General features: G+C 36.6%; 1 protein-coding gene across 1 annotated transcript; it reads right to left on the bottom strand.

Annotated features, from left to right (window-relative positions):
* Positions 1-4,602: 4,602 nt before the first annotated feature.
* LOC131425114 (uncharacterized) lies at positions 4,603-8,896 on the bottom strand. The gene is made up of 3 exons (XM_058586711.1): positions 8,520-8,896; positions 4,815-5,142; positions 4,603-4,744 (listed from the first exon to the last, which is right to left on the bottom strand). Coding segments are annotated over exons 1-3 (414 nt in total). The 5' UTR covers positions 8,604-8,896; the 3' UTR covers positions 4,603-4,742.
* Between the last annotated feature and the right edge of the window lie 16,881 nt (positions 8,897-25,777).

The following is a 25,777-nucleotide window of genomic DNA, read 5'->3' as shown; positions in this document are numbered from 1 at the left end:
GTGTAATGATTGAATATAATTTCATGATGCAATTGATCGAACTTACGAAGCATATAAACGGGCTCATTAAATTTCGACAAGGTTTTGTTATTCTTTTAATAGAATATTCCTTATCCGTTCTTTTAATTCCAATCCAATTCATTTCATGGATGATATCTTACACCATTACCAGTACGCCTAAAAACATCGTTTAAATTTAAGTCTTCTGAGATTAATTTATATGTGTTGAAATGTGTAAGTGTAGCCTGCTTGAAAGGCTTAATTTTTGTGTGTGAAATCTTGTCATTCTACGAAATACGTTCTTATGAATGAAGCCATACACTGAACAAAATAATTGAATTCTCACAATTTTTAAATAAATATTACTATGAAATGGACATCAGTTGAATAAAAAATTCGATTCAAAACTATCCTCGATGTAAAACTAAATTGGAATTAATTCCAATGAATATGACCGTTTATCTATATTGACGATTAGTTTTACTTTTAAGGTATATTGAAAAATGAAGAACAGTGAAGTAACTTTATATTAAATTTCATGCTCCAAATATGCACTGTTGGTGTTGGTGAGAGCAGCGCTGCATATTATTTTTAAGAACACAAAAGAGTTGGTTGATAATACAAATGATGGAGCATTTGGACGATAATAATATCAAAATAAAATGCGTGAGTGGTTTAACTTTACATACAGGCGTACACGGTAAAGTATTCAATCAAATTATCTAAATTATGAGTCTAGACATTTTTTTAAAAGAGAAATGCCAGAACTAGGACCAGAGATGATTTTTGCGATAAAATTTCCCAAAGCTAAATTTGAAAAAGTTATAAAGTTTTATGAATTGGTTACATGTCTAGTGTTACAGATGTTCCGTTTATACATCTCGTGGCGTGGTTTCGTGAGAACTTTATTTGAAATTGTTCTCAAGTGTAATTGTATTTCTATTGTTGTTGGGTACAGTTTTCTAATCAATGTAACAAGCACAGGAGGTGCTTGACCATGTGTTTGACGCTCTATTTTCTCCTTCTCGATTTAGATCAATATCGAGTCGACACAGTTCAGTGGATGAACGCAAATATTTTTTCGCATTTTTTCAAATACCAAACTTGTGAACACAATTATCCGGGTCAGTACCGAAACGAAACGGTTTTGTGCAAATTTGAATACACTAGAATCGAAGCTATGTAAAGAAAAACAAATTGAATTATATTTTCGGGGTTTCTAAAACGTTTCAAGACAGCAATTTTTGACGAGGTTTGCTCGCAATTATTCTACTGGTCGAAGAGGTATCGAACCAAATACAAATACTGTTTAATACCGCCGTTTCGGTCTTTGCGAACAAACGTTGGATTTCTGATATGATTCCACATTTGACCCGAAACCATTACAAGTCAGAAAATGATCACCAGAAATCCCCACATTTGTTTATCGTACAAAAAGTCCAAGTTGTTGTGTCGCAAATACAAGTATCCTCCAACGAATGCGGTTAGCATCAGAACAGCCACCGCCGTTGAATAATTCGGAGGGCAGAATATTTGTATTTGAATATCTGTTTGCTCCTGTATCTATTTGTCGATCACTTCAGCCGAAATAGCTTTTCGCTGAATATCCATAGTATCCGCCGGTTTCGGTTTTCCTTTTGAATTAACACTGGCGCTGTATTCAATCGAAGCATTTGGAATACCTCAGATCCTTCGTCCAAATCGACCATGGCGAAAAACAGTTTATTCTCCTAAATAAAAACAAACAAATTAAATTCGTGTCGTAGCAACTACGGTCTTCCGTGATTTCGTTGCCAGATACTTTATATTTCTACACGATTATTCTGTCAACTCCAAACAGTAAATTAGGCTAGGCTAACTTGCTCAATCTATGAACCAAACATTGGAGATGCGTTTGTATGGGACCTAGGGGTATTATTATTTGTATTTGGTATAAATACGTGCACAGACTAAGAATAAAGAATAACAACCAACAAAAACAAGTTTTTTTGGTTTTAGGGAATTTGTAACTAATCTGTTGCCTTACTGCAATTCTATTACATTTACTACTGAAGTCGGTAATATCTCGTGATTTTTTTGTGATAACGGTCAATAAGACACCTATCAACATTCACTTTGAAGAGGAATTCCGGAAAACTTGGAATTCGCTGAGATTAAGTCATAATAGTAAGCTAGAGTGAAAAGTCTTCTCTTTCGTCTGGGTTAAAAATAATGCTCTATTTTTTATACCTCGACTGCAATTTCTTGCAAAAGTTGTTGCCTAAAGGTAACTTATCGGTCGGTAGCACAAAAATCGCGTGATGTGAAGATGAACAATTTTATTAATGTACGTTTTTACTAAGGAAATGGTCAAAAAAGCACTCTATATTTTGTTGTCTCATTCACACAATTTAGAAAGGCCACGCTACACACTTCGTAGCTTTATATTACTTGATTCAAGCTTTCCAAAAAGTATATGTATGTGCCTTTTGGTCTGCGACCCTGCTTCCTATTAGTAGTTAAAGTTAGTGTATATAAAAGTTTAAATGGTTAATAACTTTTTAGGGAAAAGGCCAAACCGTGCACAGTCTTCAACAAAAATATGTAATTTTATGTTTCTAGTAATTGTCTCGAACATAGTAGACACAGAAAATAATTGCGAAAAAAGTTATGTACAAAAAATTGATTTTAAGTGGTTTCAAAAGAAAATGCTTCATATATCCGAAGCATTATGCGTTAGACCTATAGCTTCTTCATCAAAGTTTTTTCTCGTTGGGAGTTCTACAACTTTGTGGAAAACATTGTTTTTCTATCTCTTAAGGGAAAAACACTCTATATGACACTCGGTCCTCCGGGTGTCGGTTTTCACAGTGATTGTATAACTTTCTATATGAGAAAATTTGGTTCAAAATAGTTTTATTTCGTAGGTTAAGTTAGTTACTGGTCAGACTTTCTTGCTTTTATTCAAGTATCGAAGCGGTTTTGAGAATCTCACAGTAATATGAGAAAAGCACACAAACAGGTCTTTTACAGATTATTTCAACTGAAACCAAGAGTACTAAGACTGGAACCAATAAGAATTCAGACTTAGCCATTCTAAGGACTCACTTTATCGGATAGACCCGGATATCGGTCATATAAACACCAAACAAGACATTGACACAGATTATTTAGTGAGAAGATATGAGTGTTTGATTAGCGACACCCGATATATAGTTGTTTTCTTACTATGAAATCATTGTAGTTCAATATATAGGATAAACAATTGAATCAATAAAATTACGCACATATTCCATATTAAACATGGCAACTAGAAACGCAGACGAATCGAGCTCACCCCACCTTCTTAATATCTTTTAGCGCTAATTGAGGTGATTCGCGAACGAACAAGGTTGTACATGCAATTAATGTTGAATAACTAATATAAATTTTTGATGTGAATACGTCTTACTTTACTATGGGACGCTTTTTAAAAATTCGTCCTATGAAAGAATCGGTAGAATTTAATCATGAATTTACGATTTGTACTAAACGCAATGTTAGAATTCTTTTTCCATGTCATTAGAAATATGATCATCAATTTGTGATAAAATGTTCAACGGTGTGAGATAACCATGAATAACTAAAAAAATAAGTTTTCTCACGCCTCTCATCATTGCCTTTGTCGAACCCGCAACGACGCTTTTGAGGTATCAGTCCCGACGTTCAACTGTACGAGTATAAAAGGTAAAAATAGATTCAAATGGACGGAAATCGTTCATTTTTTTCTTGTGCTTTGGGCGGAACTGAACATCGTGGCCAGAACCTTCCACAATCAGAAGCGAAGACAGACCTTCTGCATGGTGTAAAGCCTCAAACTCTCAAGTCGTTCTCATTCACATTCCGGACGTCGTAGCGAGCAGTCGCCTTAAACCAGCAGCATCAAGGAAATGAATTTTCGATTAAATTCTAGAATTCTGATTCAGTATTCTTGAACGAAATGCAGGATATGAATTTTAGATTTGGACTATGAAACTAAATGTTAGATCTGAACTCTGAACCTGAATTTGAAATCTGGATTCCGAATTTTGCAACTGAATTCTGAGCTTAAGACTTCGAATTTAGTTCTTGAATCAAGTTTCAGAGTTTAGTCTCCTAGTTCTGGTGAAGGTAAATCAATGATGGCATAAAAGACTCATTTAGCACTATTAGAACACTATTTGTTCCGTGTTTTTCAATTGTTTATAGAATATGTTTGTCGTCAATAAGTTGTGCTTTCGTATAGAACCACCGTTGCAATTCTGGAATGAAGCAATGCAATACAAATTGCAAAATCCGCAAAATCTACCAATACGAACCAGGCCGTGCGCAGGCGTAAAAATTTGAAAGAAAAATCAAGTTATTTGCACTTTTATATAATAAGTACTCGAGTGTTCATGGAATTTAATGTTGAAAAATCTTCCATAAAGGTGGAGGGGGTTACAGCCCCTCCCCCTCCTTCCCCCTTCGCATGGGCCTGATACGAACGATTTACTATATTTGGAAATATGAAAGATGCATGTTACTTTTATTCGTATTCACGTTCTCCAGTTATGCCTGTGACATTACCCACCAACCTTTTTTTAAATAAAGAAACGATTTAAATTTAATAATTTCGTTAACCTCTAGCTTCCGAACTGATTGTATTGTTGATCAAAATAATATTACACAGAACTCAAAAGCAGATAAGAATTTTATAAGGATACGTTGGACATCGCGTCCTTTATTTCAAACCAAATTTGGAACTCTGAAAATAAATGAAAAAAAAATCAAGATTAAGTAATACATTGTTGAGTATGTACCAACAAAAAACTTACATTGTAATAAACTATGACGCTTTTTTAGGTTATCTATCACCGTTGCATTATGGTAATTTTGAATGGTTACAATTTCCTCCAGTGGCAGTCGTTCCAACGTTCTTTTCAAGCACAATTGGCAATGTGCTGATGAGGAATCTTGCTCTAGATTGGGGTCAGATTTGATATTCCGCATAAGGATTTCCTGTTTTTGATTTTGGATTGCATCGGCAAAGCCATGATGCTGTGACAACTTGAATGCCATTGAAAAGCCTTGTTGATACCCACAATCAAAGTTTTTTTGATACACAGTCTCCTGTCCGTGTGCTACTCCATTCGCATAACCATTCTGAAAATATAAAAAACACAATGAGTTGAATTGATATGCTGATTGTAATAATTCAGTAATTAAGAGCATGCTGAAACCAACCCGTGGTCAACCTAAATAAGTAAATATTTTGGTTCTCTGGTTCCACAATGGTGTCGTAAATGAAATAAAATTTGGAAATGTTGTTGACAAAATGCAGTTTTGGATTAATAGCGGCCCTTACACGAGTCATTAAAAATGTCATTAGTAAAAAAAAATATCATTTTAATGAACTTGTAGTGGTGCACTAATGACGAAATTTCTAACAAATTTGAATTACATCATTAGTTAGTCATCATTTAAAATGACATTTTTAATGCTCGTGTAAGGGCCGCTAATATCATCAAGCAGCTTTGCAGAAGACATTGTTGTATCTCCAACGGTTTTAGTGTTACAGCTATTTTAAGAGAGCATCTTAGGGTGTTCCTAAAAAAATCAGACGTTTTGCTCTTGCTTTTTTCTTTTTCACTTCTTGTGTTTAGTATCAATTAACATTTTTTAGAGTTTGTTAAAACCAATTTTTTGATGACTGGCGCATTCAGGTAGCGTTTTCTGAACCGAAGTTAAGAGCAAAAATAGTTCAAAAACAGGTTATTTTTAAACTGATATATTTAAAATTGAGGCAAACGAAAAAAAAATCTGTTTCTTGCATTCGATAGAAAATACTTTCAAATATATTTTTAAAAACATGGCGAAGGAGATATTTTTAAAAAATTTTAAATTGTGTTCAAATTTTGGGTTTTTTTCATTGAAAAATCATGTAAGGCATTTATTAGCTATATATGAAAATAAGGCATTTCTGTCTTCTAGAGTGCTAAATATAATTCAGCTGCATAATCGGGAATCTGAAGTTCCCTCACGTATGTTGTTACTCTATTTGATAATGCTATTACAGGATCTGACGAATGACCAGTTGCCAGGTGAGCTGCTCAAATATGGAAGAGAGGCAATGGCTAGAGCGCAGCACTGGATGATTTCTAACATTTGGGCCTCATCCCAAATAGATGGATCTACCGCAGGAATGGATGGAAGGAGTGGTATGTCCTAGAGTGCCTATAACCAGAGTGACGACATCTCATCCGTAATGCTGGCAACAATTAAAAACATTCCATTAGCTTTACATTGAATTGACAGGTCGTTTGCTCGTTTGGAACTGGTAGCTGTCATTCCAAACGAACAGCTGTCGCCACTCTGATTATAGTCACTCTAGTATGTCCAAAAAGGTGATAAGCTAGATTGTTGCAATTACCGCGCAATCACATTGCTGAACGCCGCCTACAAATCCTTTGCCGTCGTCTATCACCAACAGCTAAGGAATTAGTAGGGCCGTACCAAGCGGGATTTACTGGAGCCCGCGCCACTACGGATCACATATTCGCAATCAGGGCCGCCGAGAGAAAAAAAAGGGCTCGGGGGGATTTTAATAAGAGCCCCTTCGTTTAGTGATCATGAGCATGACTCTATTTTGAAGGATTAAATGAGGAAAAAAAGGTCCTAAAATATGTTTTGATTATGAGAAATAAGAAATATTTTTAAATCTTCGAATTTCCGGGCCCCTAAAAAGTCCAGGAGGTGATGGACTTTCTTGTATTTTGTCCAAAGTTGCTTTGGAAGGTGTGATTCGAAGAGTGAGAATCAACACGAGTGGCACGATCTTCCGAAAGTCCGTACACCTTTTTGGCTTCGCTGACGATATTGATATTGTGACACGTAACCTTGAGAAGATGATGGAAACATACATCGAACTGATAGCTAGGCGTATCGGACTGGCCATAAATGCGTCAAAAACAAAATAGGTGGGATGAAGAGGCTCTAGAGAAGAAACACTACGCCTCCCATCATGAATATTGATAGACGGTGCCGATATCGAGGTAGTTGACGAGTTCGTGTATTTGGGGTCACTGGTGACCGCCGATAATGGCACTAGCAGAAAAATTCAAAGACATATTTTGGCAGAAAATCGTGCGTACTTTGGACTCAGAAAAACCCTTCAATCGAGAAAAGTACCCCACCTCACGAAATTGAGACCTGGACTGTGTTGGGAGAGGATCAACGCGCCCTTAGTTTTTTTCTTAAGAAAAGTACTGAGGACCATCTATGACGAAGTGCAGATAGAATACGAAACGTGGCGACAGCGTATGAATCACGAATTGCAACAGCTGCAAGAGCAGGAGAACCACTCGTCGTACGGACAGCTAAAATCGGACGTCTACGATGGGCTGGGCATGTCATAAGGATGTCGGACGACAGCCCAGTGAAAATGGTTCTTGAATCTAATTCGACTAGAACAAGAAGAGGGGCGCAGCGAGCAAGGTGAATCGATCAAGTGGAGGTGATCTACGCAGCATCCGTGTCTTGAGCTGTTAGGTAAAGTAAGACAGCTGGTTGATATTTTTATGGGGGATACAGATTATTTGTTTGTTTTCTGCAAATTAGCTGGTAAACGTTCACGATTCGGAAAATAAATTTATCTCGACAATTTATCATAATGACAATAGATTTGACATAGCAGTGCTTTTTCATTGGATCTTGTTCTAACTAACGAATACACAATTAACGAACACTCCAACTAAAGGGGCTTCAACCAGCGAATTCCGGCTGTACCTAATAAATGTTATATGAACAGCCCGGTTCATTTCATCTATATACCCAATAGAATTTACATGATAAGTTCTGTCGATGTGAATCATATATGTTCTCAGGTAGAAGTAGCGTGAATTATTTTTTGAGTGAGTGATAAACATTAACAGGAGCTCACAATGGAAGGTGTACTAATAGCTCCGTGGAATTCGCGATTCCTAACTGCGCAATGCACAGATCCTTGTTCTCTGTGTATTCGAGCCAAATTTTTTCGCGCATCCACTGATCATTTCGTCTTTTGTGCACCTTATAAAATCATTTCACAGATTGTAAACAATACACATTAAACTGTCTACGCAAAATTTTAATTAATTCTATCTAATAGATAAAAATTTAGAGCAATTTGAGTGTATGCGAATTTTGAAGGGTTTTTTCCGATTACAATTATCTGAAAATTTTTAAACAACTTTTCTGCATACAACAACGATTCGTTACATAATAAATATGGGTGCTTATTTTAAGTGTTTTCGTACGGTGTTTGGAATTACTCGTTTGTAATGAAAGATTTTTTAAATGAACACGAATATTTCAGCACGGCACGCAAAACGGTCGTGTAAACGATCTGACTGTAATAAGGTTTAGATAGTGCTGTATATAATTCCAACGAATATTGTAATGTCCGATCTCATCAAGTGATTAGCTTGCATACTTGAGGAGGCAAAGAGTTTATTATTTTTTATAGATTCATAAAAAATCCACTCTGTATACTTTTTTCTTACCTGAACTATGTTTTTTCTTATCCTTCCAAAATTTTTATTCCACATACTGTGATCATAACCATCTTTTTCGGAGTTGTTGGTCATTGTAGAATTGAGATATCAAATTTTTCACGTATATTTTGTTCGAAATATTTTCTTTGATTCAACTGGTATTGTACTCTACTGACGAAAATAGTTACGATGTCACCATGCGAAAACCGTGCACAGCTTATCAAGCCCACTGAATTCATGTGCTTTCCATTTAAGGGCTGAGGACAGTACCGTAAAGTGGTAGTTTTTTTTGCTATTTTCCCGTTTCAAATTAAATTTTCTTGGAAACGGTGCAGAATGTAGAAAAACCCACCTGACAATGTCTTCGAAATATAGTTGAGAATATTCTGTGAAATTTTCAGAATGATTCATTGAGTTTAGCGGTCGTGTTTTTTCTGACTGAAGAACTGCTGAAAATTGGAACGCTCGGAAATGCATATCTCTACTTGTTCATCGAATATCTCGACTTTGAAGGCTTGTATCATAAATCTACCGTGACTAAGTCTAGATAATTTAGTTTAGATGCGATTAGTACATAAAAACATATATATTATCGCGATAAAAATAAAGTCTTGTATTTTTCTGTGAAACAAAGTCAGTTTCAATGCATCCGCCATTTTTTTCGCTTTGGTTTCCTGATAGCATTCTGAAAAAGGAGAGAGAAATAAAATTGGCTCGACAAGGCTGCCAAACACACAGACATTCTATCTTTGTGAAAGTTGAAAATGTATGCTGGCAACCCGGTACAGTTTGATCATATACGAGTGAGTACAAGAGAAATTCGATGCGCAAAAGGAATTGAGCAAGCCACGTGGTCGATTTAAAATTCAACACGCGACCCTCTGTCCTCAGACCTTAAGGTGAAATGTAGCGTCATAAAATGCGTGCAAAATTTTATCCGCTTCAGTCGAACGAACCGTCGCACAAAGTATAACAAGAAAAACCGACACATGGAAACCAGGAATATTTCAAGAGATTGAGCGCAGTGGGCTTACCACTCGTTTAATTGGCTTGTGAAAAAGACTCATTGATTCGTAATGGATTTTTTAATTCTTCACACTTTGAATGTATCCTGATTAGTGATTACTTTTACCCTAGAGCTATGAATCATGAGTGATTATGAATGACTAACATGAGGTTATATGTATATGTATTGACTAACTTGCTAACCATGTAGGGTAACAGATTTTATTTTGGCCCACTTATTAAAAATATCCACCAAATGTTGTAATATTTATGAAAAAACCTTCCGCAATAGTTGATTTAATGTGATTAGCTTCAAATTGATGCAACATGGGTTACTTAACATCGATATAATCCGATAAAATTGATAAAGTTTGTTAGGTGGACCAAAATATATGAAGTGACCAAAATACCTCTGTTACCCTATATACCTGAGTTTAGTAGCAAGCATGGATTCTTCTTCAAAAGAACGATTGAAGACAAGAGAACATTCAAGTATTTTCGATATCTTCGCCAGTAGTTCACCAGGCCACATTGTTTGTATCACAGGTACAACCTATTATATGATATTACACAGCCACATCAATGCATTGAGCTCAACAGACTTGGATATTACTAGCATTATAAATAACAGTTACTTAAAAAATAAACGATTTCTTAAATACCTATTTTGTCGTGAATACGACTTACGAAATCAGGTAAAAATAAGCCTCTCAACAAAAATTGGATCAGTTTGAATTCTATCGCCACTGCGAGCAGATGTATTTTGTGTCGTTTGCAAAGCTAGTTTCGCTTCATTCGTCATCTAACACTCGATGTGGATAGACGAATAACCTACTACGACTAATTTCGATTTTGTTTTATCTTTTATTCGCAACTTTCTACCTACCCAAGTTATGGGTAAAACGTGCCATAGATCCGAGAAGGATCCAAAGGATGCTATGCGTCTGAAGCCAAGTGATGTACAGGTAAACGACCGTATGCTGAGTAACAACCAATACCCTGATCTGCCAGTTGATGTCGAAAAGGAACTGCAGAAGAAGGAAAAAATGCCGCCTTTCTACCTGAAGGGCTTCCCACCAACTCTACGCTCGGATTTCAACACGCTTATCAGTAAAGGACTAAAGGCAACAATCCGTTTATGTACTGAAGGCTACAAAATAACTGTTCCGGCTTTGAACCACTACAAAGGAGTGGAATTGTACCTGAAGCAGACAAAAGCGGATTTCTTCACACACGATATTGCCGCCAACAAACCTATGAAGGTTGTACTTCGAGGACTACCCGACATGATGGAAGCCGAAGTAAAGCAGGCACTTTTCAAATTTCATATATAATCACCGCAACTTTGTTAGATTTTATCGATTTGTTGATTCTTTTCGGTGAGGCACTGTCGGAGGCTGGGCTAAAGGCTTTGATGGTGTTTAAAATGAAGCGACATAACACGGACAAAATGTATCGGGATCAACTGTACTTGGTTCATCTGGAGAAGGGCTCCATCACCATGAGTCAACTGAAAACCATAAAATCGTTATTCCATATAATCATCGAATGGAAAAAGTATAAACCGGTACATCGAGATGTCACACAGTGCACGAACTGTTTGAACTACGGCCATGGAGCGAGAAATTGCCACATGAAAAGTCGGTGCCGGAAATGTGCCGATTCACACAATACCAACGATTGCCTACTAGATGACATCGCTGTAAAATGTGTGAACTGTGATGGCGACCATCCACCATGTTCCACAGAAGGATGGAATTAATTTCACACTGCTCCCACCGAAAAGGGATATTCCTAATTTGCCGCCACTTCCTCGCAGCAATCCAAAAGATTCAACGCTGGATCACAAAAAGAATCTTCCTCAAAAATCCCTTCTGGATGGGGCAATAATCAACTACAAGCAAAGGATGACTCTGGTGACTTATTCTCTGCTGAACAACTGATCGTCATTTTTGAAACAATGACAACAAAACTACGAAACTGCAGAACGCGGTTAGATCAAATCAACGCCTTAGGCAAACTCATCATCGAATATGCAATATAATGAGTTGGTTGTAGTAAATTGGAATGCTTGCTAACTCAGGAGCAAAACTGCTGAGTTATCCGACTTTCTTCAAGAGAAGAATGCCGATATTGCTATTTTAATTTCCAATTACAGAATTCACAGGCTCGACAGGACAACTACCAGAGGAGCTGAAACATTTGAGTATTCGGTCATTTGTTTCCTTAGCTAAAATTTTAAACAGGTGCTTGGCTACTTCCCTTCAATGCGGAAGTTAGCTAAAGTTATCCCAGTTTTGAAACCGGGGAAAGATCCTTCCTTTTCCAAGAGCTATCGGCCCATCAGCTTACTCTCCGCTCTATCCAAACTGTTTGAGAAGTCAATACAAAGGCGAATTCTTGCTTTCGCAGATGAACAGGATATATTACTGGAAGAACAGTTTGGGTTCCGGAAAGGAAGATCCACCATCCACCAACTCACAAGGGTTAACAACGTCATCCAGCAAAACAAATCAGTGTCCAAAACGACTGCCATGGCAATATTGGATATTGAAATGGCATTCGATAATGTGTGGCACGATGGCGTGGTGTTTAAACTGCATCGGTATAATTTTCCCATGTATCTTATAAAAATTATCGAAAATTATCATGCAGATAGAGCATTCCAGGTTTCTCTGAATAATGCACTTTCAGACAGCTTTACTATTCCTGCTGGCGTACCCCAAGGAAGTATCCTAGGTCCCATTCTATACAACATTTTTACATCAGACATCCCACCTCTTCCGGGTAGTGGTGTTCTGTCACAATTTGCTGATGATACTGCCATTCTTTACAAAGGTCGTGTCATTAATGCTCTGAATAATAAACTACAGACAGGTTTGGACGCTCTAACTGAATATTTTACAAGCTGGAAAATTATGATCAATGCAGTAAAAACTCAGGTCATCTTGTTTCCACATTCAAGATCCAAAACTTGTTCCATCTGACGAATGCCGAATATGATTCGGCGATGAGGTCATCCAATGGTCCGACGAAGTTATCTATCTAGGACTCACCTTTGACAGATATCTGATATTCAGGTCACATGTTGTCAAAATCGTTCAAAAATGCAGCATACTCATTAGGTCTCTGTATCCGCTGATTTGTAGATCATCTAGACTGTGCCTGAAGAATCAGATGGCTGTCTATAAACAAATCATCTACCCCGCAATTGAATACGCAGTCCCTGTTTGGCGGGGCTGTGCACGAACGCACAAACTTAGGCTTCAACGCATTCAAAGTAAGATCTTAAAAATGATTTCAAATCTACCCCCTTGGACAAGAACTAGTGAAGTACATGAGATGGCCTCCCTGGATATACTAGAACAAAAATTCGAACAATACTGCACGAAATTTGAAGAGAGGTGCTCAATCTCTGAAATACACATAATTCAAAATTTGTACGTATTGGGTTAGGGATAGTTATAAGTAGGTAGATATTTTATTAATAATTAAAATAAATATTATGATTAAAGATTAGTATGTAAAACAAGAGTAACTAAAACACCTATTATTAATAACGAATCGCATGAACAACAAAGATGCAAGGCCAAAGGGTCAAAACACTTGTACTGTAAAATGTTGATGTAATACACAAAAATAAGATTAATGAACAGATACTTATGCAAAAAAATGCTAGTTTCGCTTCCGACAAGAGCGATTACGTCACAGCTGCCAGTCATTTGCATTGGCGAAAAAGTAACGGTGGAGAGCATTACACAAAAACAGCCGTTCTAATGGCTCTAAAAGTTTTCTAAAAAACTATTAGGATTTCTTGCTCGCAAATCGATGGGAAATATCCTCAGTTAAGTGCAAATCTAGAACAGTTTGATTTGATTTTTGCTGTGTGAAATTCACAGTAATCTAGATCAAGTAAAGCCTTCTTTGTTTTTGCGAAAAATGTGGAAAAGGAGAATGCTTGCATAATTCATACAATTGATCAACTAATTGATATTCGGAAGTGTTAAGGAACATGTCAGTTGTTTTCGTATTCACGACATCCAGTTATATCTCTGACATTACCCACCCACCTTTTTTTTCTAAGAGGGTTGCTTGACACAACGATGTTGAGGCGATGTTTTCTCTATACAAATGGTTGTCCAGCTACTCAACTCGCTCAGTGATGCTACTGAAATTGATCAGCAGGTGAGCTAAACTCACTGATGATGAAGTCGATAGTCCTACGACAAAAGGGTCTAACTGGAAATGAGAGCCTCACTTTGTTTACTTTCTCTTTTGATTATTACGGAGCCATTATTGCAAATTCTCTAAAGTTTCCAATATAAATGAAAAGCTTGTAGTTTTACCGAATAGTTTTTTTTAGTTTTGCGAAGAGTAGAACTAACAGACAGGACACTCAAATTAGATTCTTCAATCATTTTAACGGTCATTTCGAATATTCCTTTAGTTGGGATAGTACTCGTATATGTCATGATGGCGCCACGTTACCCTATCAAAAACATCCTGTCTGTCATCTAGACTGTGTTTGCTTTTTTCATTTACCAACAGAGTTGCCATTCATAAAGAATTACCTGTAATGTATAGTCCATGCGGATTTCATGTAGGATACAGATTTAATACATATTGCCAAAACTAGCTGCAGAATTGTGCCTACTCATCATCTTTCGACGCAATACAAAACCGAATCTATGTTTTGTTGCGATATTTACTTACTTGTGGCCTGCCGCCACTTAATTTCGGGTGAAAATTACCAACACAATAAAAATAGAAGATGACCACAAGATCATTTTACATCGGGTCCGATTATGAAGTTTTTAAACATTCCATGCGAAAAACTAACTTAAGAGAATAAATATTATAGCTATGTATATACCACAAAACAATAATTGGTTTTATGTACCTGATAACTCATTTTTCTGAACAGCGATGAGAAAAATAGAATGTTGTCTTCAAACATCGCTAAAAAGTTAAATATATCATCAACGCATTTCCATAATTTTTTGAGACGATTAATTTTCAAACATTATGCGAAGTCTGATGAAAACAGACAACCCTGCAAACAGCTGATCTGTGTTGACAAACGTGTGTGAACCACCTACTAAAAAATCGTTTACATAACACAAGGAGTGTATCGATAGTAAATACTTCACGCAGTTCAATATAGGTGGAACTAGTGTAACACGGAAATTTATTTTCAGAATTTACTCATAGCGTCATGTCTGTTAGTCTGTGATTATATTTCGTTGGTAACGAACTCTTTAATAGTGAATGCAGTGACTTTTTTGCATGTTTTAAGGGAACAATCGTTCACTTTTGTGCAGTTTTTCAGAGGTCGCTAAATATATACAATTTTTACTGTATTCTTAGTGACATGATATACTTATAGCAGAAAAAATGGTGATAAAACTTTTTTATTCCAGTACTTGTATTCGGTTTTTGCTTTGCGAGTGCTCAGTTTTAAGTGAGAAAGTCGATTTCGCTAAGTCGAATGAAGAAAACAGTGATTTAGAAGAAAAATTTTATGAAAACGAAATTTATGTTTCTTTTGCCTTTTCTGTATATACAACACGAGAAGTCGCTAATGTATTTATACCTGCCAATATAGGATAGACAACCGTGACTGCAGAATTGTTTTCGGTAGTAGTGTGCCATCTTGTGGCTAGTAATCAGTACAGTGTAAACGATTTTTCGGTGACAGTGCGCCATATAACTGCAGATTACCGGAGCCGTTTCAACCGTTCATGTTGATTAAAAATAGAGCGTACCTTAGTTAAGAAACGACAGCACGTTTAATTTGTGAATTACACTAAAACTAACCATTTCAACTGATATTTCATCATTATTAAACGAATGAGAATAAAAAAAATCCTCATTAGCAAAAGTAAGATTTTTTTAGTTGTCTCTAAAAATAACTAACTAAAATCAGAAAATCAACTAATTTTGTCGCCAAAATGCTGATTTCGGTCTTTCCGTATATGACAGTCCATAGGCAATCCGATGAAGATAACAAGATCAAAAGTGTTGTCAATATTGCTTGTAAGCTAGATGCACCTAAAAATAAATACTTCTGTGTTACTCAGAAAACTAATAGAAAAAATATCTCGAATTTGATGAAGTTCACCTAATAGAATGAACCCAAGAGGAAATAAAAGTGCACAAACTAAGAATCTAGACACTTTTTAACCAGTTATTGGCAAATAAGATTAACAAGATGATTCTGTGCTTGTATTTACCGGTAAATTTAATCAAATTCCATATCATTTTTGTACCAACTTTTGTAGTACTACATTAGTATTATTTCTAGGTGCATCCAGTTTACCGTATAACAATGCTAATATCTCGTGTAATGACCGCTTTATATGTGTGAATTTCAATATAAAACTTAACACTGCTGCTTTTCCCCAAGATACGATAAGTTTTTTCACATGATTACATCGTTTCTATAGTTACCAGTATATATCATGATTTAAAAAAAGCCAAATATTTGTTTTGATTAGCAAATCATTGTTGTTTCAATTAGGACACATTTTTCTGTCTCATTTAGCAAAAAATGATTATAATAACTATTCATCACTTTCTCACGTCGTGGGTGATAGTTATCAACATTTATTCACTCGTAAATGGCACAACGCGTTTACTACAACACTAGACGGATTACCAAAAACTTCAATTATTTACCTGACACGCTTACGTATGGCTACCCAAAATTGGATGAAAAGTCACCCAATATCGCTAAAACTATACCTACCCTAAAATGAGTAGAATGTGTATTATGGGAAAATATGCCTTTCGCAAATTGAAGCAGAATTGATTCTACTCTGATGACCTTTGTAAATAAGTGAGAAGTACCCATTATTCAGAACGATACACTGATAAAAATTTGCACGATCGATTCATATGTAAATAGCACTTCAATTTAATATGCTTTTTCATTTCAATCCATAACTAAAATGATTTGTTTTAAGACTTCATGTGCAAATTCCCTAACATGCAAGATTAAATTATTTTTCACGTAGCTTAGATGTGTTTTTCCTTTGGGTGTGATGTGTTTTGTTGTTAAATCGAACTACATGTGTTAAACACTTAATTTTCTAGTGGAAACACATGTATAATATCAAAATCCGTTTTAGACTCGATTACTGATGACTCGGCAATCCATGATTAGATCACGATCCCTTTTGCCGAGCTAACAGTAAAATTGCTGCTAACAAGCCCGTCAAGAATTGACAGTTACCAAATTCAGGAATGCCGAGATTCTCTGTAATAATATTTGCCGAGACGGTTACCGAGCACAAATCTCGGCAATTATTTCACTGAGATTCTGCAATCAAATTTAAGTGTGTACACGCAGAGAAAAACATTGTAAAAATAATTAAATTTCGGTTTCATTCAACGATTTATCTAGTTGAAATAGTGACAAAAGAAAATCTGATTTGAAATTGCAAATATTGTTGCTTGAAGCTACAAAACAAGATATTTGATTTTGCTCAGTGCATTAGTTTGTTTCAAGAAATAACAAAAAATTTCAGGGTAATTTTTTAAACTAATTTTATTTCGATTTTTATTCATTTGAAATTGACTATTTCTTTCAACAGCATTTGGGCCCTTTTGTCGATCAAATTTTTCAAATGCCACAATCAATGATTCGGCGCTCCATTAATCTGGTCAAGATAGAATTCCTGCATCTGTAAAAAAACGTGTTATGTAATGTAATGCAAGTTTAGTGAAGTTTTTTAATTATCCATACATACACTTGAACTATTAAAAGACCTCAAAGAAAAGAAAGAAACACTGAAATTTTCCTTCTAAAACACGTGCAAACTTTTTTGATTATCCACGGTGAAAAAATTTTCTGGTTTATAAGAAACAGAACTGATATGGTTAATTCAAACAAAAAACTTAGTTGTCATTACACAAACGAGATCATAGATAAAATGAACCAATTTTTTTCTTAATATATATGTAAAACCCTATTGAATCAACAAATACGTTGTAATAACTTCAACTCAACTTTTGTTGACATGTAATAAATGGCTGATTTATTTCAACGATAAAATCTGCCGGAATAAACCAGTTTTTCGTTAGCCAGGATGAGAATTTGTCTTCAAATCAAATAGATATAATTGTTGATGTACAAAGGAGACATTGGTTCAAAACAATCATATTCTAGCTTGAAATCAACAGAAATCATATTTTAAAATCTACTTTTTTGTTATTTTAAACAAGCTCAATTTCTCTGCGTGTAGCAAGAACGCTACGCTTACTGTTCATGGTGGATGCTGGGGTCGATCGTCGTTCTATTGGTGATGGCGGTGATGACGTTTTATTGTAATCACGTCGCAGGTAATCTACCACACCGATTCTGTCAAACGGTTGATCGCTGCTACTGATGATCAGTTGACGGACCGGCTTATTTCCGGCGGTGTAATGGCTGGCAAGTTTTGCCCGATAGTGGACTTTGGTCCGCGTACGGTGTTTACTCTCTTTCTCTCTTTCGTCGTAGCTACATAGAAAAGAAATAAATGCTGTCTGGCTGATGCAGACGGGTCATTAGCACATTAGTGAGGTCAAAGGCACGAGTTTGAGCACATTTACCTGATTCCTGTCTTACTTCGCACACACTATTCTATACACGCACTACTTCTCGTTGCAATCTAGCTTAGAAATCATCAATCTAGACAAACGAGAGAGACAAGTATTTAGCGAAAATTCTAGATACGAATACGTGACTTTATTACATATAAGAAAGGACAGAACAACGACACGAAGCTTTCACTAAGTTTGGCGGATTTTGAAGAAACTAGCATTGGAATCCTCAGACTAGGGAAGGTAATTTCGTACGAATCCACTGGAATACGTCGTAACACCACTGACTGTTTTATTCGTTTAACCAATCCTTGACGCCGTTCCTCCGTTCTATCATACATTATTGGCGAAGAATCCTCGTGAATTCAACTCTAAGGAGTAATTCAGCGGATTATTGACCTTAAATGAGAGGAACACTTTATTAGAGTGTTACGCAAAAGTTGACCAACGATAGGTTGTATAAATATTGGCGCAAATTATTAAAATCGATTTACTGAATGCTTGAAAAATTGTTACTGAATAAAACATGACCGCTACAGTATGTGCTACCGATGATGGGGTGGAATACGTATCGTTCTCAGAGGTTGATCACGAGGTCGTATAGTTGGGGAATTAACTACTATCTACCTAACAGCTATAGGCCTGGGGTGTCATTTGCTGTATCAAGAATACGTCTCCACATAACTTGGTCCATGGCTGCTCGTCGCCAGCCACTCAAGGCACGGATGCTTCGAAGATCACCCTGCACTTGATCGATCCACCTTGCTCGCTGCACTCCTCTTCTTCTTGCACCAGTCGAATTAGATTCAAGAACCATTTTCACTGGGCTGTCGTCCGACATCCTTATGACATGCCCAGCCCATCGTAGACGTCCGATTTTAGCTGTCCGAACGATGGTTGGTTCCCCTAGCAGCTGTTGAAATTCGTGATTCATACGCCGTCTCCAAGTTCCGTCTTCCATCTGCACTCCGCCATAGATGGTCCTCAGTACCTTTCTTTTGAAAACCTCTGCCAACATAGTCCAGGCGACGACACGACCTGCCACTCGAGTATCAAAACTGTATCGAAAATTTAACTACCCTTAGTAACTGATAATGTCAAAACGGATTCGCTTGAAAAAATGTTGGAACTGGCAACACAAGTTGGTAAATTATTGATTTTGAAAAATAGTTACCAGTAGCCTTGGTAACTACATATGGAATGTAAACAAAAACAAGAGATTCTCACTTAAAACGAAATCACTGAGTGTAGTTGGGCCACTGGCAGGTATTAAATTTATTATTTCAGAGAGTTTTGAGTCCTTTTTTATTTAATTTGTATCTTTTTTTTAAAGAACTGAAACAATACAAAAAATAGTATTTCTTACTATGGAAGACTTAGCGAATTTATACTAAAATCTGAAATTTCAATTTCTCCGTTTTCGATCGCCTCTCGTTCTTGTTGCTTCATTAAATCGAGCGCATCCTTACGATTTAAACCATAATTGCTCATGAAAATTCGGATGGCCCATTCCCATATAAGAACAATATCAATAAATTCCGTAAACTACAAAAAGATATGAAAAATGTAGAATATTACTTTATTCATGCTTTTATTAACCCCCCCCCCCCCTTTTTGTTGTACTGGAACTATTTTTTCTTCCAGTAATTAAGCCATGTATACTGCCTGTTCGTCTTTTATTATTGTGGACACTTGTTCCCAGGTCGCGAATTTTCCTATTGCTCGAATGAGATATTCGCTTAGGTACTTATATTTTTCGAATATTTCAATGAGTTCCTTTTTATAGATTGTAAATGTTTTTCCCAATGTATCATTGGAAAAATTGTATATATTCCTAGACACATAATCTATATATTATCACTATTTCAGTTTATGATATATGATATATCTTATCATCCTACTTCGTTGAGACAAACCAATAACATCGTTGGCGTTTTTTCTTTTAAGTTTAAGTTGCCCGAATAACTGTTCGGGCTGGGGAAATAATAGAAGTACCCACTATTTACCGAAATACAAAATATAAGCTACAGCTAAAACAGGATGATGAAATAAAACTCCAGAATTTTGTGGTCGCAAAACGCCATTTGTTTAGTGGCGTCTTTTAGTTTTGGCCAGAAGGTTTTATTTCTAACAAGTATAAATCTACTTTATAACAGTATAGTGGTACCGAGGTTCTTCGGACGAATTATAAGACCATTGAAAAGTGAGATTACTAGTGATTTGTTGTATAATTCAATTATGTACAGCATATTTTGCAGCTAACTGGCTGAGAACAATTTCGGTTGGGTACATATTTGATTGTCTTGAATTGGCGGGTAAATTCAATCACTGTCACAAGGATTGATTACGCAAATTGGGAGAGTTATTGGCTAGTTTCTGAGAAGAAGAACGTCGTATTGAACAATTTTGTGGCTCTCCATGTGATCGATAAAACGGTGAATTGACGCAACCGAGGGTGGATAGTTTCGCTTTTGGTACAGAATTTATCGGTTGCAATACAAAACGATAGCAGTTTCTGGGAATTCTCTAGAACGAATATGAAGAAAATGACATTATATACTGGAGGTGCACTCACCACTAAAATAATCTGTAAATGATTGATAATGTGTACAAGATTTTAATCTGTTCAGAACGAAATGCAGTTCACAAGAACTATATCAGAAAAATTTAAAATTGATTGTAGGAATAGCTTTTGTATCTAAATTTGTATATGCAATAGTGTGTAATTGTTTTTTGTATCTGAGTTTTTCATATGAAATAGTGTCATTGTTTTTTGTCAGTTTTAGAAAATCATGGTTATAGATAATTGTGATATCTTTCCTTAAGGAGGAAGAGCTGTAATGTCAGCGTTCTGAAAATGAATTTCTTTCAATGTAGATGTGCTTTAACACGATCATGGACAGAAAATAAACAGCTTAAATAATGTGTTCTGATGAAGAGCTGGTCTTTTTATCGGTTGATCTTCAAGCAAGCAACATCTTTTATTTCAACAGTACCGAAAGTCCTGAGGATTTTAGGAACAATCAAACAGTATGTAACGAAGGACATAATAGAACCAAATTATTTAGATTTCACTAATTCACTAAATAACCGGAAAAGATAAAAAAAAACTCAAATCGGTGGAATTGTTCCACAACTATTTCAAACTGTTTGTTTATTTATTCTGGTACTCCTTGGTAACTAGTTCATACACGCTCGTTCAATGTTACTCTAAAGTGAGTACAATTTCACTCACTTTCGTTAAAAGTGGAACTACTCTATAGTGAGTGAAGCTTCTTTACTCACTTTTGAGTGAATACTGTAGTTGTCAAAATCTGAGTAACATTTACTCAGTGCTATAAATGGGAAAATTAGCTCGGATGAGTAAATGTTAAACAGTATCATTCGAATTATCTAAAGAATTCTTTATTATAATCGATACTGCGTGTAAAATAAAAAAATGCAACAATTTTTAAAAATTTTCTCAATTCCCTCATTTACATTTTGTAGTTTTTTCATAGAAAGTTGAAAATGTTCTCTAAATTCCCTCACGTATCCTGGAACGAAGATTGCACAAATGTGGCAACGAAAAACTTCAATCATTATAGGGATTAGGAGGTACAATAATATTAACTTTTAATTTTCGATAGTATTAATTTACCTTGGCTCCAACCTGCTCCATTTTTTTCAAATTTCCTTTCTTCAAAAATCATTGAACGTAAATTTTCACGCAACGTTTTCAAAGTCCTGTGAGTAAAACTTGTTGTCAATTTAGAAACTGAGTAAAAGTTACTCAGTCTTGTACATCAATATTACTCACTTTTTGACATTTGCACTAAATAAACAAAAGTGAGTACAAATAGCTCACTTGAGAGTAACATTGAATGAGCGTGTAGCAACTTAAACAGTGTTGCTCGAATAGTTAGTTTTTGTCATTTTCAAGGAGTTGCTATATTTATGGTAACTGGTGGTAAATCGCTCACGAACACTTTTTATTCTGATTTTTCTTCGGAGTGTCTGGTCGTGTCGTCGGTCCAGGTCTCGTGGCCATAGAAAACAACCGGTCTAATGATCTTTTGTAGATGGTTAATTTCGTGCGGTGGCGTACTTTTCTCGATCGAAGAGTTTTTCTAAGTCCAAGTACGCACGATTTCCTGCCAAAATACGTCTGAAATTCTCTGCTGGTGTCATTAACGGCGGTTACCAGGGAGCCCAAATACACGAACTCGTCAACCACCTCCATATCGTCACCGTCTATCAATATTCGTGGTGGGAGGCGCAGTGTTTCTTCTCTAGAGTCTCTTCCTCTTATGTATTTTGTTTTTGACGCATTTATGGCCAGTCCGATACGCCTTGCTTCAGCTTTCATTCCGATGTAGGTTTCCGTCATCTTCTCAAGGTTACGTGTCACAATATCAATATCGTCAGCGAAGCCAAAAAGTTGTACGGACTTTCGGAAGATCGTGCCACTCGTGTCGATCCTCGCTCTTCGAATCACACCTTCCAAGGCAATATTGAACAAGATACAAGAGATTGCATCACCTTGCCGTAGCCCTCTCCGAAATTCGGAGGGACTCGAGAGCGTTCCAGATACTCGGACGTAGCACATCACTCTATCCATCGTTGCTTTGATCAATCGCGTCAGTTTATCCCGAAAACCGTATTCGTGCATTATCTGCCATAGCTGTTCTCAATCGACTGTGTCGTATGCCGCTTCGAAGTCAATGAATAGGTGATGCATGGGTACGTTGTATTCCCGACACTTCTGAAGTACTTGTCTTATCGCGAATATGTGATCCGTAGTGGCGCAGGCTCCAGTAAATTCCGCTTGATACAGCCCTAGGAATTCCTTAGCTATTGGTGATAGACGACGGCAAAGGATTTGGGAGTGTATCTTGTAGGCGGCGTTCAGCAATGTGATTGCGCGGTAATTGCAACAATTTAGCTTATCACCATTTTTGTAGATGGAATACCACTCCTTCCATAAATTCCTGCGATAGAATCTCCTCCTCCCAAACTTAGAAATCATTCCGTGCGGCGCTCTAGCCAGTGCTTCTTCTCCATGTTTGAGCAGCTCGCCTGGTAAGTTGTCATTGACCGCGGCTTTGTTGTTCCTCAGCTTGCGATCTCCTCACTTATCTCCGACAGATCAGGTGCTGGGAATCTGTCGTCGGCTGAGCGTGCACTCTGATTGGTTCCTGTGTCGTTCTCTGTATCTTGTGCTTCGCCATTCAGATGCTCGTCATAGTACTGCTTCCACCTGTTGATCACCTCACGTTCGTTCGTGAGAAGGTTACCACTGGTATCTCTGCACATTTCGGCCTGGGGCGTGTAGCCTCTACGTGAGGGGTTCATCCAAATATAAATAATAATAGGCCTAAGTCCCATACAAACATATCGCCAATGTTTGGTTCACAAAACATTCTAGTCCATCCTTCTACTAACCCTCGACAAGGCCAAGTCACCATAAATATTCCTTTCTGGTAACTTCAAATAATGTTGCTATGGTTCTATTTGCTTATTTATGATTCCATAATAAATAAAAAGATACCACCAAAGTTTCCTCGAATCCGAATTTTAATTCAAGTAAAAAAATTCTTTTCTGGATTCGGAAAATAGTTAAGTCTGCATTGTATAGGCGCATAATAAAACAATTCAGATAGTTAGAATGAATGTACACTTTAAATAGTTGTATGCAGGGCTTTTTTGCAATTTCTCTTTAAGACTAGTGCACAATTTTACGATATCATCTCGATCGGTATCACGAATTGTTGGTATGGTTAAGTTGATTACCAAACGTGTTTGCGAATTGATAAATATGATAAGCTTAAAAATGTCCAGATGAGTCACGGTGTTATTTTCGAAATGTTCCTTGAGTGCCCCCACAAAAAAGTTTTTGTTGTATGTTTCTTATTGCATACAAATCTTAGAGTTCCTGTCGAGTGTCGTGCACCGTCGATAGTTTTGACCGCATACAAACCGCGACAAGGTAGTGGTCAGAATCAATGTTGGCACTGTGGTAAGTGCGGACATTGATGACGTCGGAGAAGAATCGCCCGTCGATGAGAACGTTTGTATGTACAGTATACTGGCACCAGCATGCTGGCAGCCAACAGAAATGTAAATAGGGCATAAAAGGGATTAGTTGATGAATCTATGTATAACATCCTCAATCTATCGGACGCGATCGGTCTAACCAAGTATGCTGGTAGCATGCTGGAGCCAGTATACTGGTACCAGCATACTGACACCCAGCAGAAGTGCAAACGGGGCATAAAAGGGATTAAAACGCGGATCATATTACGAAATCAGTTGATGAATCTATGTATAACATCCTCGATCTATCGGACGCGATCGGTCTAGCCAAGTCAGAAATCACCGAAAACTCGGAGGAAAAAGGAATATGGCACATCCACCTACTAAAAGAACCACCTGGAATCATTTGGTTTAACCACCTGGAATCATTTGGTTTAAGATATAAACACAGAAGAAAAAATCACCATCAGCCGTATTAGATCTGGACACACGAATACAAGAGACAGAAAACTCAAATGGGGAATAGAAACCAACGTGTGCAGTTGCAGTACTGGTGAAATAGACCAGACATCAACCATCTACTATTTTACTGCCCGAAATACAACGTCGAGAGGTCGGAGTTCGACATGCTAGAATATTGCAAGCCCCTTACAACCATACTCAAGGAGAATAATGAGATCGAACTAAAAATTCTCGTATTCTCGTTGCAGTCGGAAAATGGCAAATTCTTCCAGCGACAATCATTATTATCAATGATGTCGCGCTTTATTCGTGTAGTGATGTACTAGTATGCGCACTAGTAGCGACGTTGTGGATTGGCCAATGAACGTGATAAAAACTATTATCGCTGGTTCCATTTTTCAGACATCAACTGGGGTAACAGAGGTATTGTGGCCCACTTTAGGATTGATTTTATTTTGGCCCACTTTGTAAAAATATCCACCAAATGTTGTAATATCTTTGAAAAACCCTTCCGCAATAGGTTATTTTATGTGATGAGCTTCAAATGAATGCAACATGGGTTACTTAACATCGATTAAATCCATAAAGTTGGTTAGGTGGGCCCCAATATATGAAGTGGCAAAAAAACCTCTGTTACCCTGCAGCGACAATAGCGGACCTTACACGATCATTGAAAGTGTCATTACTAAAAAAATAATAACATTTTAATGAACGTGTAAGGTGCAGTAATGACAAGTTCTCCATGCGAATTTGGAATATCATTACTTAGTCATCATTAAAAATGTCAAAAATAATTCTCGTGTAAGGGCCGCTAATAACATTCCTCAATGCTACAAATCTACACCTTTGAAACCATACAAGATAACACCCATAAACACTTTCAAATTATCACAACATAACGACAACCACTAAGCCGAGATGAACCGTGATCTTAGCCGTCCCCAGGACTATAGGGATGTCGGATTTTTTAATTACTCGATTTTTCAATAATCTAGTATAATTTTTAAACTATTCGATTGTATTTTAATCGATTATTGTTACTGAATTTTTCAAACTAATCGATTAGATTAAAAATTACTCGTTGATCTGAGTTATTATTCGATTACTCGATTAATCGATCGATATTACGACATCCCTAATACCCAGGACAACACAAAAAAATGACAAAGATTAAAAATATTTTATTCGGAGATATTAAA

Source organism: Malaya genurostris, chromosome 1, assembly GCF_030247185.1.
Source record: "Malaya genurostris strain Urasoe2022 chromosome 1, Malgen_1.1, whole genome shotgun sequence".
NCBI classification, from domain to species: domain Eukaryota; kingdom Metazoa; phylum Arthropoda; class Insecta; order Diptera; family Culicidae; genus Malaya; species Malaya genurostris.
Note: the sequence above shows the minus strand (reverse complement) of the source record. Positions and strands in the feature narration are given on the sequence as shown.